At 37.0% G+C, this 16,733-nt stretch overlaps 1 protein-coding gene across 3 annotated transcripts; it reads right to left on the minus strand.

The window, feature by feature from the left end:
- Positions 1–379: 379 nt before the first annotated feature.
- Positions 380–13,094, minus strand: pax8 (paired box 8). 3 transcript variants are annotated; one of them, XM_088435024.1, is made up of 12 exons: positions 13,025–13,094; positions 11,108–11,309; positions 7,950–8,091; positions 6,658–6,855; positions 6,481–6,557; positions 6,281–6,406; positions 5,701–5,876; positions 5,501–5,621; positions 5,124–5,366; positions 3,590–3,691; positions 2,666–2,752; positions 380–878 (listed from the first exon to the last, which is right to left on the minus strand). In XM_088435024.1, exons 2-12 carry the CDS (start codon positions 11,127–11,129, stop codon positions 808–810), a joined length of 1,365 nt encoding a protein of 454 aa, XP_088291150.1. In that variant the 5' UTR covers positions 11,130–11,309; positions 13,025–13,094; the 3' UTR covers positions 380–807. The 3 variants fall into 3 exon arrangements, with proteins under 3 accessions (XP_088291150.1, XP_088291149.1, XP_088291148.1); XM_088435023.1 differs by having other exon boundaries at positions 7,950–8,115; XM_088435022.1 differs by lacking the exon at positions 13,025–13,094 and having other exon boundaries at positions 7,950–8,115; positions 11,037–11,155.
- Between the last annotated feature and the right edge of the window lie 3,639 nt (positions 13,095–16,733).

Here is a 16,733-nt window from a genome sequence, read left to right on the forward strand (position 1 = left end):
GAGGCTATTATCACCAAGGTAATGATAATAACACAAAGCCTCGTCCCCCCCGGAGGAGGTAAAAAAACAACCCCTGCAAATGGCGTCCAAATATCGTTAAGGCAAAGCTAAATGTCGGATTTTCAGTATGCAAAAAAAAGTAAGGAAAATGGTGAACAAAATTCAACCTAAAAAACAAACAAAAAATTAAAAACTTTGGGAAAAAATACTTAGTTAAACACACAAGAGAGAGCTCACTTTTGCCATGCTTTAATTAAAAATATTTTTTTAAAAACTTCCCTATTTACAGTACAGCTCCAATAATATTAATAACTGTTTGTATGAATAAAAAATAGTCACAATTCTTACCAACATGGCAACAAATTAAACACATGTATGGAAGCCCGTTTTTGCTTTTTGCCGTCAAATCAACATCTGCCGGCCTTGGCTGCTTCATTTACATTATTTACATAATGTAGACAAATATTTTTTTTTTCCAACTCATTCAAAAGTTGACCAATATCCAAGAAAGAAAAAAAATCCCATTGTAAAAGAAAAGCATTGTAAACCAACAAAAAATGAAAAAAAAGTTCATTATAAAGATGTTGCATATCCTTCGTCAGGTGTGCGAAAAAACAAGTCTTTGGCCGAAAAACTGCGCTAAGTACTGAAAAAGGTGCACGTAAGGCTGAAGATGTGTAAACGGGCTGGAGTCCGAGTTACCCCGGGTCCGCTTCGGGTCGGGTTTGGCAAATAAACAAGTGACTTGGTCCAAAAATCAAAATGGGTTGCTGGTTCATCGTCAGATTTGGTCCGTCCAGGGAGGGACTAGAGGTGGTCGTAGGCGGTCGTCGATGGGGGGGCGCTGCGGGAGGCTGTGCTGTAATAGTAGGGTGAACCTGGGGGGGTGCAACATACAAAAATTGGTGTCATTATTGGTTTAGTTTTCCATATCGGCTTTTCATAAGCAAAGGAGCATCTTCGTTGAGGTAGTCTTCACGTATTATATTTATTTGGTTTCATCTATGCCAGGGGTGTCCAATTTTTTTTTCGTTTGGGGGCCACATAGTAAATAATAGAAAGCTGTAAAAGTCTTTGACTAATTTATCAAACATGTTATAGTCAGTCAAGTAAGCTATTACACATCTCATAGCTAGTGTTCAAACAATATTGATTACTTTAGTGATCATTTAGAATAGTGATAAATAACTTTAGTAACCTAAAGCAATAACGTAATTGATTACTTAAGGAATGAAAGTACTAAACTGATCAATAACTTTAATATTTCAAGTAATTGTACTTTCATACTTGGTGCATTTCGTAGCAGCCAATTTTAAATGGCCAAACACTGAAAAAAAGGATATATATATATATATATATATATATATATATATATATATATATATATATATATATATATATATATATATATCCTTTTTTCAGTATGTATATATATATATATATATATATATATATATATATATATATATATATATATATATATATATATATATATATATATCCTTTTTTCAGTATGTATATATATATATATATATATATATAAAGTGTGTATGTGTGTGTGTGTGTGTGTGTGTGTGTGTATGTCTTTGAGATTGCAAGTGTTAATAATGACTCCTATGAAAATGATAAACACGTCCAACACGCCTTTAGCGCCTTGAACTAAGCGCATTGTTCCTGTGCATGGAGCGTGCAACAGCCTCGGTGATCTCACGTTGCTCGAAAACAAACTCAACTCTATTTATAGAGGGCTTTCAAACAATGTTCATTGCATACAAAGTGCTGGACATAGAGTCAAAAATTGTCTTACAAGAACCAAGACAATTTAACAATAATGAGTTCATGACAGAAAACCCCAATGAACAGACCTAAAGTAAACAAAAAAAAAGCCATTGAAAGCTAAAGGATAAAAATGAGTTTAAAAATGGGCAGAGAGGGAGCTTTCCTAAATTAATTCTATTCTGTATTGCTAAATAATTCATATAAATAAATAAGCACAAAAGTAATTGATTATTTTAGGTACTAAAGTATCTAAAGTAAAAAAAAAACATTAGGTACTAAAGTACCTACAGTAATTGATTATATTAATGTCTATTTTTTTTTTTGTGATTTGGTATATATGAAAATCGATCATTTTTAGGCTTTACTACGCACAGTAATTGATTACATAAGTATTTTAGTACCAAAAGTAATTAAGTGTTTTAGGTACTAAATTACCTAAAGTAATTGATTATATCAATGTCAAATTTTTTTTGTGATTTGGTATTTATGAAAATCGATCATTTTTAGGCTTTACTACTCACGGTAATTGATTACATAGGTATTTTAGTACCAAAAGTAATTAAGTATTTTAGGCACTAAAGTAATTGCTCACTTACCTAATTAAATGATCACTTTATCAACTTAAGTTTTTGAATACTTTAGGGCTTTATTACTCAAAGTATTTGATTACTTACCTGCTTTTATTTTGGAAACCAATGATTTTCGCCGGTTTTCTGACATTACGACCAAAGCAGCAATTATATCATAGAAAATATCTTATTTATACTGTACATAACTCTCAGGTGTCAAAGGGTCGTGCAAGAAAAAATGGGAGAAAATCTCAAATATTTTGCCCTGGTGTGGGTGTGGCCAGAGGCAAGCCATATAAAGATGATGCCCCACTCACCCAGTATGCTGGAGTTGGTGAACCTCCATGCTTCACTGTAGGAGGCGTATGGCGAGTGGCTATAGGACTGAGCGGGATAGTCAGCACCTTAAAAAAAACAACAACACGTTATAGGTTACATGATCCTTTTGTTTTCAGCGCCAAGATGGTCCGTATCTGTGAGATGTTTATGCGCCGCTTAGCTCATCATTCACCAGCAGTTTAGCTGAGCCTGTAAACCATTAATCTCCAGTGCAAGCGTAGGGCCCAAATCCCTGGAAGCCAGTGGTGCATGCCCATCGCCCTCCAGCCTCCTCTCCTTGCACTTCCTGCTTGAGCCTCCCTCTTTCCTCTCCTCACTTTTGTTTTTTTTTTTTTTTTGAACATTCCAATATCTAATTGGTAATTATGTCGACTGGAATGAATCCTCATGAATCCCCACCTCCAGCCCCCCCCCCCCCTTTTTTTTTTTCTCAACACCACCATCCCCCCCAACTGCGAAGTAATTGTGTATCCACGCTCCCTCTCTACCAGAAAAATAATAAATCAGACCCTCTCATTTCGCGCTTCGAAGGGCAGACTTCAAAAAAAAAAAAAAAAAGAGCCATACACATACACACAGTGGCATCCTGACACACACACACACGCACTACAAAGACCACCATCCTGGGCCCCCTGGTTCCCATGGCGATGTGTGGTCAGAGGTGTTGGGCTGGGTGGGGGTAGTGGGCAGCAGGGTGGAACCCCCAAGCCTGTTCCTTGTACCCCCTGGGCCCGTGTATACACACACACACACACACACAAACACACACTGTTCAAGTCAACTCATTTACTCTACTCAAGCCTCCGTCACAAACCGCTGCCCGCCCCCCCCAGCTGCTCGTCTCTCCTTTTAATGTGTTTTTTTTTTTGTGTGTGTGCAGTACAACAAATAGCGACACGTACCCGCGACCACGCCGGCGATGGCCGACGAGGAGTATCCCGCCTGGGCCGGCGACGAGATGTGAGGTGGGTAACCCGGCAACGTAGAGCTGACCATGTCTCGCCCTGAAAAAAAATCAAATAAAATTCACAAAGTCAGATGGTGGTACTATAGCGTTAGGGTACACAGAAATTAGGGTAAAAAAAAACATTTTGAATTGATTTTGAATGCAATGAGAATTTAACCCGGTGAAGTTTACGTCTATTCCCGTCAATGGTAGTGAATGAGTTAAGCAGCATGTGGCCAAGGACAATTAATTCATCAAATGACCTCAAAATTTCAGCCGCTTTGTCATTGTATGAAAATAAAACATTGACTTTTTGTACATTGCTTTTATAAAAGCAAGATTTTTTGTTCGTTGTTTTTCAATTTTTATGACTTTATTGATTAAGGACCAAACCAGGAACTGAATTTTGTTTTGCTTATGTTAACAAAACAAAGCAGAATGTTGGGTGACAGTGTCAAATTGACCAATATAGGTCAGTCCATTCTAGAGCCGAATTGGGTTATTTTTTACCCAACATTCATATTTTGACCCAACAAATAATTCTAAAGCAAATGACTCAAATGTTTGGGTCATTTGGTACAAAACAACCCAGAATGTTCAGTCAAATTAACCCAGCACTACTCAGTCCATTTTTTTGCCATATTGGGTTATTTTGAGACCTGGTCTATTCATTTTTGTCCACTGAAATGGACATTGGGTCTTTGGAAGACAGATAAAATGCAGAAAGTCGGGTCAGTCCATTTTAGAGCCAAATCGGTGTATTTTCTACCCAACATTCAACTGCTGACCGCCCCCCGCCCCAGAATGTTAAGTCAAACTAACCCAAGTCTTGTGTCAGTCCATTTTAGAAGAAAATAGGTTTATTTGTGACCCAACGTTCAAGTTTTTGTCAGGTTTTGACCTCTAACATTACATAAATTTGACAAAACGGCCCAAAATGTTTGGTACAAAACAACCCAGAATGTTGGGTTAAATTGATTCAAGTAGTGGGTCAGTGCATTATCAATCAAAAATGGGTTATTTCTCACACAACATTCAACAACAAAAGTGTAATTTTAGACAAAATGACCCAAAATGTTTGTGTCACAAAACAAACACACCCAATTATTGGGTTAGTCCAGCCAAATTGGGTAATTTTTGGTCAAACAATGAAATTATACACCCCCCTTCATTGCATCATTATAGACAAGACAACCCAGGATGTTGTAATGGGGTCAGTCCATTTTAGTCCCCGATTGGGTCAATTTCGACCCAACTTTTTTCGCGTGTAGTCCAAACTGCATTCTGTGAGTCGGCTTTATGGCTCATATCAATTTTGTTTGCCGGATTACAAGTAACTGGAAGCAAATGTACGATATGTGCGTGATCGGTAGTTGTCTGTGTCGGAAGTTTCTCGTCTTTTTCGAGACCAAAAAAATCGCTTTTGGACATCGCCGCTTTGGCCAGTCAAATGCAAACGATGATGAGATGAACGGATAATGGAATGATACCTGAGATGATCGACTGGCCGCCATACTGGCCGTACACAGGTGCATGATGGGAAAATGAGTTGTAGGAGTTGGATAAATGGTTGCTAGCTCCGCCGCCACAGCTGCCGTTACTCATAGAAACGGGTTTCTGCAGCTCCACGAACGTCACGTTGGACGGCGCCATGTTTGGCGAGGCGGGGCTGGTGCTGCTGACCTCCGGGGACATTTCCTGCTTCAGGCAGAGCGGCAGGGACTGCAGGGGTTCTGGACCAGGGGGACGGCGAGGTGGGAAAATGGAGTCAACCGAACAATGGAAAATGGAAAACGATGGAAAAAACAAACAAGGAGCGATGGCGGCTGAAACTGGTTTTGAAGAGGGGGGCGGAGACTCATCTCACCGGGCACCATGGCGTAGCTCTGATGCGCCGTCAAGTTGCGTCCAATGGCGGAGCTCGATGATGACAGGCCGCTTTTGGCCTCGTCCAGGCTGCTGCTGATGAGCGACAGCGGGTACAAAGTCTGAGGGGAAAGGATTAGCTATTAGCCATCGCAAAAAACAAAAAAAAAAAAAACAATCTCTTGGACTTCCTGTCCCCACCTGCTCCGTCTTGCTACCGGAGGCGGAGCTAGGGAAGGAATCTGGCGGGTAGTGGGGACGCTCAAAGCCGCAGTCCACATGATGTGAAAAATGCTCCACCCGCATGGTTTTTCGAGGAATGCCGCCGCCCCCGCTGCCTTGAGAATCCACGCTGTGTCGACAGCTGTCCTGGTCGCCTGAAGACCAAAGGAAGAAGAAGGACTTTTTGATGATGGTGCGCAAATTGAGACTGGATGGATGGTCCACTTTTTTAGCCATACAAAAATACAATTAACATCATTCTCACTTATTTTAGTCAAAAGATTCCACATCCCTGGTAGCGTGGTAACTAAGTGGTTGTGCTACGTTAAATTTTGACATGTTGTCACCATCTGGGTGAAATTTCAGCTCCTTACTGTCTTCTCCCAATGCTCTCCTCTCCATTTGATGTAAAATGTCTTTGATGTAAATTTAAAGGAATTTAACATAAGATTGGATTATAGTATATCATATTATATCATAGCTTGGACTATGAAAAACGTAAAAATCCGTCTTTGGCATTGAATGAGTTAAATAATTGATTGCAACTGAGTATTCTTACTGTCATCGTGGCTTCGCTTGCCCTCGCTGCTGGGTTGGGGGATTCCCAAGAGGCCGCTAATGGAGTAGGTGGAGCCTAACGAGTCGGAGTGCGGGGACTCGGGCGGGGTGACGGCAGAACTAGGAACTTTGAGAAAGTAAACGCAGGCATGTAAATCGAGTTAATCGAAAAAAAATCCTGACAAAGTGGTCTGGACTTACTCAAAGTTTGTCCTGGGCTTAGACCTTTTCCATCCAAGGGGAGATTGAACGGCTGCTGGACTTTGGTTCGGATGATCCTGAAAGAGAAGAACCTTCATGTCAGTTTTTTTTTCTGACATGTGGAAGAATCAAATTCCGATAATCGATGAATTTTACTGCAAATATTCGTTTGATCACCTGTTGATGGAGCTGACGCTGGGCACGGTGTCTCCGTCGCACACCGCCTCGGCGAGCAAGCGGTCCCTGATCTCCCAGGCGAACATGGTCGGGTTCTGCCGCTTGTATTCTGCGATCTTGTCCACCACTTTGGGCGTGGCCACTTTGGGCTTGGAGCCGCCGATCACGCCGGGCTTGATGCTTCCCGTCTCGTAATACCTGTCAAAGGCAGGAAAAAAGTTGGAAAATTTTCATATATTATCATCCTGAGAGCCAGTCTATTTATATGTGTCCACTCTAGTGGACATTTGTTTTTGCTCTACATCTTTTGACTCATGGAAGCTGCCTAACTAAGTCTTAATGTCCTCAATAGAGGACTTCCTGGCCTTTCCAATGATGTTTCATGTGTTTGAGTGGGGTGCAATTGACTTTGCTGTCTTGATGAAACAAGAAGTGGACAAAAATTATTCCGTTTTGTCTCCATTGAGTATAGAAATATACCAAAACATTTACAAAGAACATAATAGCAGACATACAGTAGTAATGGAATTAATAGAACGTAAAACAGACATTTGAATACTGTCTGTACTATTGGTCTACCTGTGTTGCGCCACCATTTGTGTTAGTATTATGCTCAAGGCTCAACATGCTTGTCAATCAGTGTGTAATATTTATTTATTATGCACCAATTGGAGGAGAGCTCTCAAGTTCAGCATGTTTGCTGTACAATGACAATAAAGGCATTCTATTCTATTCTATTCTATTCTATTCTATTCTATTCTATTCTATTCTATTCTTAAGGTCCATGTACTGGAATGCGCTGTCGTAATTAGTAAGACAATTTTGCGCACTAGTACAGTGGTTCTCAACCTTTTTTTGGTTAAATATTTTTTCAGCCAATGATCAGCGAAGTATTTTTCGGAGGATGAAAAAAATGACATCAAATACCCATGTCTGATTTGGAAGTACATTTGTAGTATCTTTCTGGGCGTATTTCATTCAGCAACACCAGAGGACCATGTAGTTATTGTAGCTTACAAGATTTTATCTCTTGCTGGAGAATTTTGCCACTAATGACAATGTGTATCAGTATGAAACTTAACAAAACTTGTTTTGCAAAGGAGGCACTAAAACATAATTTAGCAAAAAAGTTTATTCGTGTTCCAATTAATTTGCTCTTAAATCGAAAAGAAAAACCTACTGTTCCGACATTTAAAAAGAATGTAATCCGATTGGCCGATATCTTCTGAAAGCCAATTAAAATTTCACATACAGAATTTTGAGGGCTACTGCGGCTACTGGTTGTAACTGACCGTCCCAGGATCTTGCTGACGCAGCCGTGGCTGACGCGGAGCTGGCGCGAGATGTCGCAGGGCCGGACCCCCTGGTGGGCCATGTCCACGATGCGTTGCCGGATCACCTCCGGAAGTGGACGGCCATTAACAAACATTCCGCCTAGTTGGTTAAGACCCCCATGACCTGGGGGAAGAGGGGGGATGAACACATATAAATGTCGGGGAACCAAAAAGGGCCATCCTTATGTAAAGCATGGTTTGCGTTTTTTTTTTTTTTTTTTTTATGTTTTGTTTTGTTTTCATCCAAACAGCAGTGGTTTTCAAGTTATTTTCTGGACTTATTTTCACTTTTTTTTTAGTTTTTTTTTCCAGAATTTTGTTTTCGTTTTTCTGATTTTATTCAGTTTTATTGTTTTTTTTTCCGTTTTGCAGATTTGTTGGTATTTTTAAGGAAATTTGGGAGATTTTTTTTCAGTTCTTACATGTTTTCCAGTTTGGAGATTTTTGCTTTTGTAATTGTTTTCCTATATTTGTTTATTATTATTATTATCATTATTTTTTAATGTTTTTCAGGGTTTTTTCTTCTTTTTTGATATATTTATTTTCTGGTTTTAAAATATGTTTTCCCTAAATGCGTATGTATGCATATATATTATGAATCTATCTATCTATCTATCTATCTATCTATCTATCTATCTATCTATCTATTTTCTGTGATATAAATACTATTTCGTTATTAGGACAAAGATGTCTACATTTGATCTATTTTTGTTGTAGAAATTAGTTCTTGCTAGAAATTAGCATCTTTTTTTTAGAACTGTGTCTTTATGTATACAAAATACCACTATTATTTAAATGACATCCTACAGTAAGTCCTTTTTTATATTGCTGTCATATTTTCATATCTTTAAATACGATCGTCAGTAATGAGAAGGGATAAATGCAACGCATGCGCACGTGCTTCGTTAGAAGTTGGGTTGGGGTGACACGCATGTCTCGCGCACGCGCACGCACAGGAGGTCTCCTTCGCTTTTCATTTAACCCGTTCAGTCGCGTCGCTTTCTGGCAGCCTTTTGCCAGCTTTCATTTCCACATCAAACGCACTTTTGGGAGGGGGGGGGGGGGGTCTTTCGCGGAGCAGAGTAGGGGGGTCTCTATTAACGCTGCCAGCCGAGTGTGGAGAAAAAATCTCCCCGCTAAGCTTCATCAACCTGCAGGATATTAAAGTCGAGCCCACCCCCCCCCAACACACACACACACACACACACACACACACACACACATAACGAGGGGGAGGCGCATGCGCACCGTCCAATCGTATACTGTTAATATTAGTCATAAAACATAATGGCGCATGCGTCACCATTGTTGACAATAAATACATTTCGAAATAATGATTTAATCAGAGAAAAAATAAATCAATAATACGTTTTTACTGTCTTCTCGATTCATTTTTGATCCTAAACATAATATTTTGGTCATTTTTAATAATAGTAAATACTTAAATCCGTCCACAATCAATCGTTTTTTAAAAAAAAAAATACATTTTCAAATATGACTTTCATATTTATAAACGTGTTAAACAATGATATTCTTTGAATCGAAAATTGTGACTGTAAAACAATTTATGAACAATTGCTAGTTATAAATAAATCAATAAATAAATAAATAATAACAAGAAATATAACTGCTAATAAAAAAAATAAAGATAATCCTGTATTATCTTGATGACAAACATTGCTTTCATTTTGACATTGTGCAGAATATTTACTGGCTTGTGATCTTTCTGCATTTACTGTTTTACAGTAGTTCCTTTGCAGTCTTTCATCTTATCTTGTCTTATCTTACATGTGGGCTGGCAAACATTCTGCCAAACCACTTTGGGACCATTTGAGTTGTTGGACTGTCAATCAAACTTGGCACTCATGTAGTTGTACAAATGAATGAATGATGCATAAAATAATAGGGGGAAAAAAATCATGAAAAAAATGGAGCGTATTTCATAATTAATATATTGTCAAAAGACTTGTGTTGTGATAAACTCATTGGTATGAAAGGATGTGTGGAAATCTTATTTAAACTTGGTGAATTCATTCATTTATTATCTAATAAATTGTGTTTTTTTTATTTATATTGTGACGAGCCTTCGCCATCAAATGAGGCCTTTGCTTGCTAAGAAGCAAGGCCTCAATTCTGATACGCTTTAATCAGTTGTTTTGTTTTTTGTTGACTTAAGTCCCGTCATAGAAAATGGTTTAAACCAGAATGTCTAGAACTGTTTGTATCTTTTGTGATAGGTTTTATTATGATAAATATGTAGATGAGGATGCCATATGGCACTTAGCATCAGTTTAATTTTAATCTTAAGTAGTTAAATTTTGCTAGCATAAACAGTACAAGTGCTACTAAATGGAGGTACATTGTTGAGTGCTAATTGGGAAGCTAGCTTAGCTTAAGTGCTATTAATTAAACTGAACTGGACTTCAAATTTTTGGATATATAAAGTTAAATACAATCGAACTATTTAAAAATGCATTACTCAAGTTAAAAAAAATCTCATGTGAAACTACTGAAACTACTGAAATGTTTGGTTTATAGTGTACGTATAATGGATCAAATTAAATTGAATTAAACCCCCAAAACAACAGATTTGTATTGACAAAAAAACAAATAATGTACTGGATTTTTTTTTAAGTTCAACTCTGAACTACAGGCTAGTTTAAAAAAATATGTAAAAAATAAAAAAAAAATTGGCATGTACTGATAAGTAAAATATGCAAAAAAAAATTGAAAATACAACTGAACTGTACTTAAAAATGTACTGTACTTTGAAAGTAAAAATACATTTTCTGTCGTAGATTTTCAAAACATTTCAGTCAACGCTAAAAAAAAAACGTTTACTTTGTTAAAAAGTGAAACACAACTGAATTGTGACTATAAAATGAGTGTAAAAGTTAAATACAACAGAAAGTAGAGTACAGCTTTAGAAAAATAACTTTGGTATCAGTATTCACAACACAAGCTTCATTTTTGCATGTTTGATTGCAGTTCCTGTTTAATGTTGCACATTGTATTTGTATTTAATTCAGTGATTCTTTCACGTACCACTAGAGGGAGCCCACGTGCCACTAGTAGTCCTCGCTGCGCACTTAGCGAGTTCCGGCTGTAGCATTTACCTCTTGCGCTGCCAGTGGACATATCCCTGAGATGTGGCTCCCTGTACGTCCACCAGCCAAACGTCAGCACGTGCTCGTCCTCCACCCTGTCAACTCCTTTTCACTTCTCCTTCTTCTTCTTCGTCTTTTCTTCTTCTTCTTCTTCTACTACTGCCCGCGCAGCTGGCCTGCCTCGACGGGCATGAGGACTGCCCGTCAGATTCTGTATTGACAACATTTGCGTTCAGCTTTCATGCATCGTTTGCATAATAGCAGGATCGTCAATATTAATTTTGGGGGGGTGGGGGCTCTTGTTTTTTGTTTTTGTTGCAATTTGTTGTGTTTCCAATAAGGTAACTGATTTATTACAAAGTTGTTGTTTTTTTTTTCCCATAATCCAGCCAGATGTTAAATTCAGTTGTATTTAACTTTTCTGTACACTGAATTGCATCTCATTTTAGACATTTTTTTTGGTCATTGTTTATCATCTTACATTGACTCACACTAATTTATGCTAGGCTGCTAACTCATTGACGTGGATTGATGTGTGTATTTAGTGTGTGTAGGAGGCAAAAATGCTTGTCTACGATAACTTTGTTTCAGGCAAAAAAAATCCAAAATTATCAACAAAAAGGCATTTGATTAAAAAATGATAATAAAATAAATAATAATGAACTACGAATGTAAGCTAAATGCTATCATGTCTTTTTCCACAGCCGTTTTTTCGAATGAGAACATGTTTATTAAGGATCAGGTGTTGAGTAATTTACCCGAGGTGAATATGACGTCATTCAATGTGACAAAAATGCAACAATGGAAGAAATTATGATTATTTCATGACAACGAAAAACAAAAACACTAAATAAAAAATGGTAATTCTATTATTTGATTTGATTTCACAAAAACAAGGTATTTATCTTAAAATTATTCCGTACCAACCCGGCAACAACGATTTGATTTGAGCAATTTAAATATAGCTTTCCTCACTGTCAAAAATATGCAGTCAAATAAATAGAAATGATACAAGAATTCTATTTGTTCGAAATATTGGAGTATGTATTTATTTTAAATGATTGAAAAAACGGTTTACAAAAAGGTTCCCCATATTTCCCACAGCCGATTCTTTATTAGATGTATAACACCAAAACCAATTTTAATGTATAATGTGATGTAAAATCATAGGTTTCCCATTAAAAAGGTTTTTCTACCTCAAAATGTCAGCGTGATAAAATATTTGAATAGCTGCACAAATCGTTTTTTTATTGATAATGCATCTATTTTTAACTTCGGTATTTTTTTATGGAAAACGGTAGTTTTCATATGTTTGCACCATACGCTATTTTGTTTATATTAATTCTCTAAAAAAAATAACAACACGTTTTTTTCTCTCGAAAACAAAGCACCGGAGTCGTCAAATGAAAAAATATAACTTATTATTTTTACCTTGATCCCACGTTGTATTTTGGAGTTATTAAACTTCACATCATCTTTTCTATTCTCGTGAAGTCACGTTTTTTTTGTTTAACTTAGCGCAAGACTATAAACCGTCTCGATTAAATTAAGCAGAAAAAAATGGTTCTAATTTTTTGCTGATGTGTTGACGTCCCACGTGCAAACCCAAACAGGTGCGAAAAAACCGATTACACGTTCATGTGTCTTATTTCATTTTTAATGTTATGATGCACCCCAAAAAATGGCTCAATTTGCGCATCATTTTCAAACCAGAATGGATTCATTAGTTTGAAGACAGCATGTGTTGTTATTTTTTTAACTATTGCATTGTCATGTTGTAACCTAAAAAAAGTGCCATCAAACACATAAATAAATGAATAGGCTCACTAACGATAAGATTCATGCCAGTGACGTCACGCAACCAACAACAAACAATAATAAACGGAGACCGGTTTCACACTAAAAACAAAACATTTTTTGTTTTACCTTTTTGCGCCCACACGTGAAAAACGGAAATTCTCCCTTCGTGCTAGTATCCAAATGTTCACGTTCCAAGTGTGTGTGCGCGCGTGTGTGTTTATGCGCTGTTTGTGCACAGCCGCCTGTTTTATCCAAGCGGGAGCGCGCACCCGAGGACGCCCCACAGCTATTGGACGATGTCCGGAAGGGGGAGGAGCCACACACACAAATAGCAAACACACACACATGCACGCACGCGAGCGCGTACACAAACATCCCAATTGCGCTTTCACACGCAATTTAGTGCGTGATTTGCGTCGATTCGTCACCATTTCGCCGCTGACAGCTTGGGCACACCTCAGGTCGCCATAGACATTTACGATTTATTATTTTGGGAAGTTTATTACAAGTTTATGACAGCCCTCACCATAAAAGGAAGATTTTACAGCTTTAGAACAACTTTTTTACAGCGCAAATTATTTGCGCCGAATAGAAAGTTGGTGCTGGTCACTTGATTTAAGCTTTCAAGTTTTGATCAGGAAAATCTAGCACTCATTTTTAGATTTTTATTATTGTAATTATTATTGGTGCGTAATAATATGGTTTGTTTGTTTCGTATCGTATATGATTTGTAGGATAGAACAACGCTCACAATTTGGACACGATATAACTTTTTAAAAAAACAGACATTTTTAACAACAAAATGCCTCAATAAGGGTTTATTGATATAGAATACGTTATTTTTTTCTTACGCTACAATAAGATTAAATACAACTGAATGCTGCAATTCCACTATAATTGTTTTAAGAAATTGTCTTTTATATTTTTAAAATGAACTACAATACGTTTATTCCAATTTTTGTTGTGTTTTATATACTGTTATTTTATGACTATTATTTGATAAAAGAATGTCTTTAGTTTTGAATAACTTAAATGGGATGAAATCAAATAGAAATGAAGTTTGTTTTTTAATATTCAAATGCTCTTCAATGCAAATTGTCATTATTTTGTTGTTGGATATTTTATGAGTATTTTTTAATATTTTGACCACTTACACAGTAGTGTGTTTTCACTATATAGTGACGTAAATATTTTTCATGAGCTATTTGAATGCTTAATTTAATCATTTGCAATTTATTTTCTATATTATTAGGACATTTTCCTTCGGTTATATTGCATTTTAAAAGCTTTCATGACTTGCTATTTTTTAAGGAATTGAATAGAATTATAACTGCAATATTGTACTGCAAATATTTATACATCAGAAAGTATTCAAAATATGCGTACATAATTTCTTTGAAGTTGCCTATGACCCTTTGTAGTATTACGTTTTTGAAATTATGAAATAAGGTTGAAATGTAAAATGTTTTAATGATTTAAAGGGACAAAAAGGATGCTTTGACTGTAATCGCTATTTTATGACGTCATTGCATTTTCTAACAAGTATTGTCTGCTTTTTACGACTTAATAGTATTTTTCTAAGGCAGGATCGTGTTTTTTTCTTTCATTCTTTCTGCGTAGAATGTGAGGAGTTAAAAAAAAAAAGTTGGTCAGTCTGCGGGCCTCGCGTCAGGTGTCAGCAGGGTGCCAACACTTGCGAAGGTTGTTAAGGTTGTTCTCAGCAGCCGGTTAAACAAACACGACACCTACTAATGACAGCAATGCAACACCCCCGCGGTGAGCCTGCCTGATTAAAATTCACCTAGTTTGACTTTTTTTTTCCCCCTCCCTCTTCTCTTGGACGTCTTTTCAAGTAAAACGTGAAGGAAGCAAAATGTGGCGCTCCGTTACTTGTGACTCAAGTTTTTTTTTTCCCTTCTTCAAATGCAAGACAAAGGGGGCGAGTGTTTTTGCTGTAAATGCACACACACACACACACACACACACACACACATTGGACGAACGCCTGCAGGGACAAGTTGACAAGACAGGAGAGAGGTTAGCGGGAGTTTAACAAGGGATTAGAAAAACAACAACGATACAGATTGCGATCAAGCGTCATGATACTTGGATTATTGTGTTTAATGATAGGGCTCCATTTTTTTTAATTTTGAAAGCAATTTATTGAGTTAGCGTCCAATGTAAAATTAGTTAAAGGAAATAAGAAAAACTCCATTCATATAAATAATGTATTTTGAACAGCGAGAAAATAATAAGGAATTTTTGGATTTGTTATAATCAAATTTTATGCTTAAAAAGTGTAAACCGTGGTTGTTAATTTTTTTGGTCTTTTTTTTAAACGTATTCAATATAGAAGAGTGCCGCATTTATTTACTAAAAAGTGTTAAATAAAACAATCATGTAAGTGTTGTCAACCGTTCAGATTTCAAATCCATATCGTCTGTAAAACAACGAATATGAAAGAAGTGAATGATTTCCAATGATTTGGGCATAATGACTTTTTTTTTAAATCCATTGTCCACGTTTTTTTTTTTTTTACAATTTATATGAATTAAAATATATTGAATAAAAAAATTGCCACATCAATATTATTGTTGATATACCTGCACGCATTTTTATATATTTTTTCTCATTATTAAATTATTAAAAAACATGTCCCACGTCACCGTTACAGAACTATGTTTTTAAATAGCACTTGCCTTTGAATTTGAGATCAATATGCAATGTGTGATAATACAAACGTAAAAGAGCGAGCATCGGGAAAGGCTGGCGGTAGGATCGGATTTCCAAGCCCCCCCCCCCAAGAAAAAAAGGCATCATGACCTGCGGGTACAGGTGTCAATATGAGTTCAAAGGTCAAGCTAACACTTCCCATCGGGCACACAGTACAACGTGTTTAACAAGCTCGATTGATTAATCGAGACATTTAGTTATTTCCTTGACAATAAAAATAATGATAATAAAAAAAAATCATGAAAAATTTATTGAAATTACGCCACAAGAAATAGTCGAAGCAAAACTCCTGCCATAAAATTTAACACAGGCACAAAAGTCGTAAAATCAGGCGCGCGCTGGTGCGTGCGCGCTCCCGCCGCCCCCGCCCCCTTAAGATAGATGCTTCCCGGGCAAAAGCCCACTTAATGACAATTTTATAAGTGGGCGCATGTGTGTTTGTGGTCAGTGAGTCGAGATGAGGCAGATAATGAGGTCATAATAGCCTCGCTATTGATGAGCCCATTAGGCCCGCAGATTCCTCCCAAGTGCTGAAAACACACATTTTTTGCACAACAACTTCACGATATGCAGCAAATAGTCGACGTTTCTTCCAAAAGGCTCGCTCAAAGTTAAATGCCATAAACATAAAACAAAGAGAATTACGCTTTGCTGGTCAAAATAGGAAAATAAAGTGTTTGTTTGAGAGCGGCCCTGTTAGCTTAATGCTAACATAAATGAAAAATGCTATTGACATGCTAATGCAGTGAGACACTCACTCCCCCAAAAAAATGGGGCAGAAAGGGAGCAACTATGAGTATATATTCAACCTCAAAAGTTGGGTTATATGAATTAAAAAAAAGAGTTTCTCATACAAAACAAAAGCCCAGTTTCTCATAAATTACCCCAAATTGTTTGCACCCAACTTTTTAGGTTGAATGAATAACCCAATAAATTGCTTCTTTTTTTTTTTTTTTTTTTACCCCAATTGGGTTACTTGTGAGGGAGTAGATAATTTCAATAAAATAAATAACAGAACAAATCAAACCAAAAATAACTCAGATTGGATAAAAGGGACCAACCTTTTGGACTCAAATCTTTGGGTTGTATAGCACAGCAAAAG

The sequence above is a fragment of the Hippichthys cyanospilos genome, chromosome 15, assembly GCF_059441005.1.
Source record: "Hippichthys cyanospilos isolate Australia breed blue-spotted pipefish chromosome 15, RoL_Hcya_1.0, whole genome shotgun sequence".
Lineage (NCBI taxonomy): Eukaryota > Metazoa > Chordata > Actinopteri > Syngnathiformes > Syngnathidae > Hippichthys > Hippichthys cyanospilos.

What these genes read in the sequence shown, in the direction of transcription:
- pax8 (XM_088435022.1), bottom strand. Translation starts at nt 11,103, where the DNA reads ATGCTACAGCCGGAACTCGCTAAGTGCGCAGCGAGGACTACTAGTGGC. An exon ending in CACGTGGGCTCCCTCTAGTG is followed by an intron (nt 8,116 to 11,036) that starts GTACGTGAAAGA and finishes CTCTTCCCCCAG; the next exon opens with GTCATGGGGGTCTTAACCAA. An exon ending in GAGCTACGCCATGGTGCCCG is followed by an intron (nt 5,367 to 5,500) that starts GTGAGATGAGTC and finishes CCCCTGGTCCAG; the next exon opens with AACCCCTGCAGTCCCTGCCG.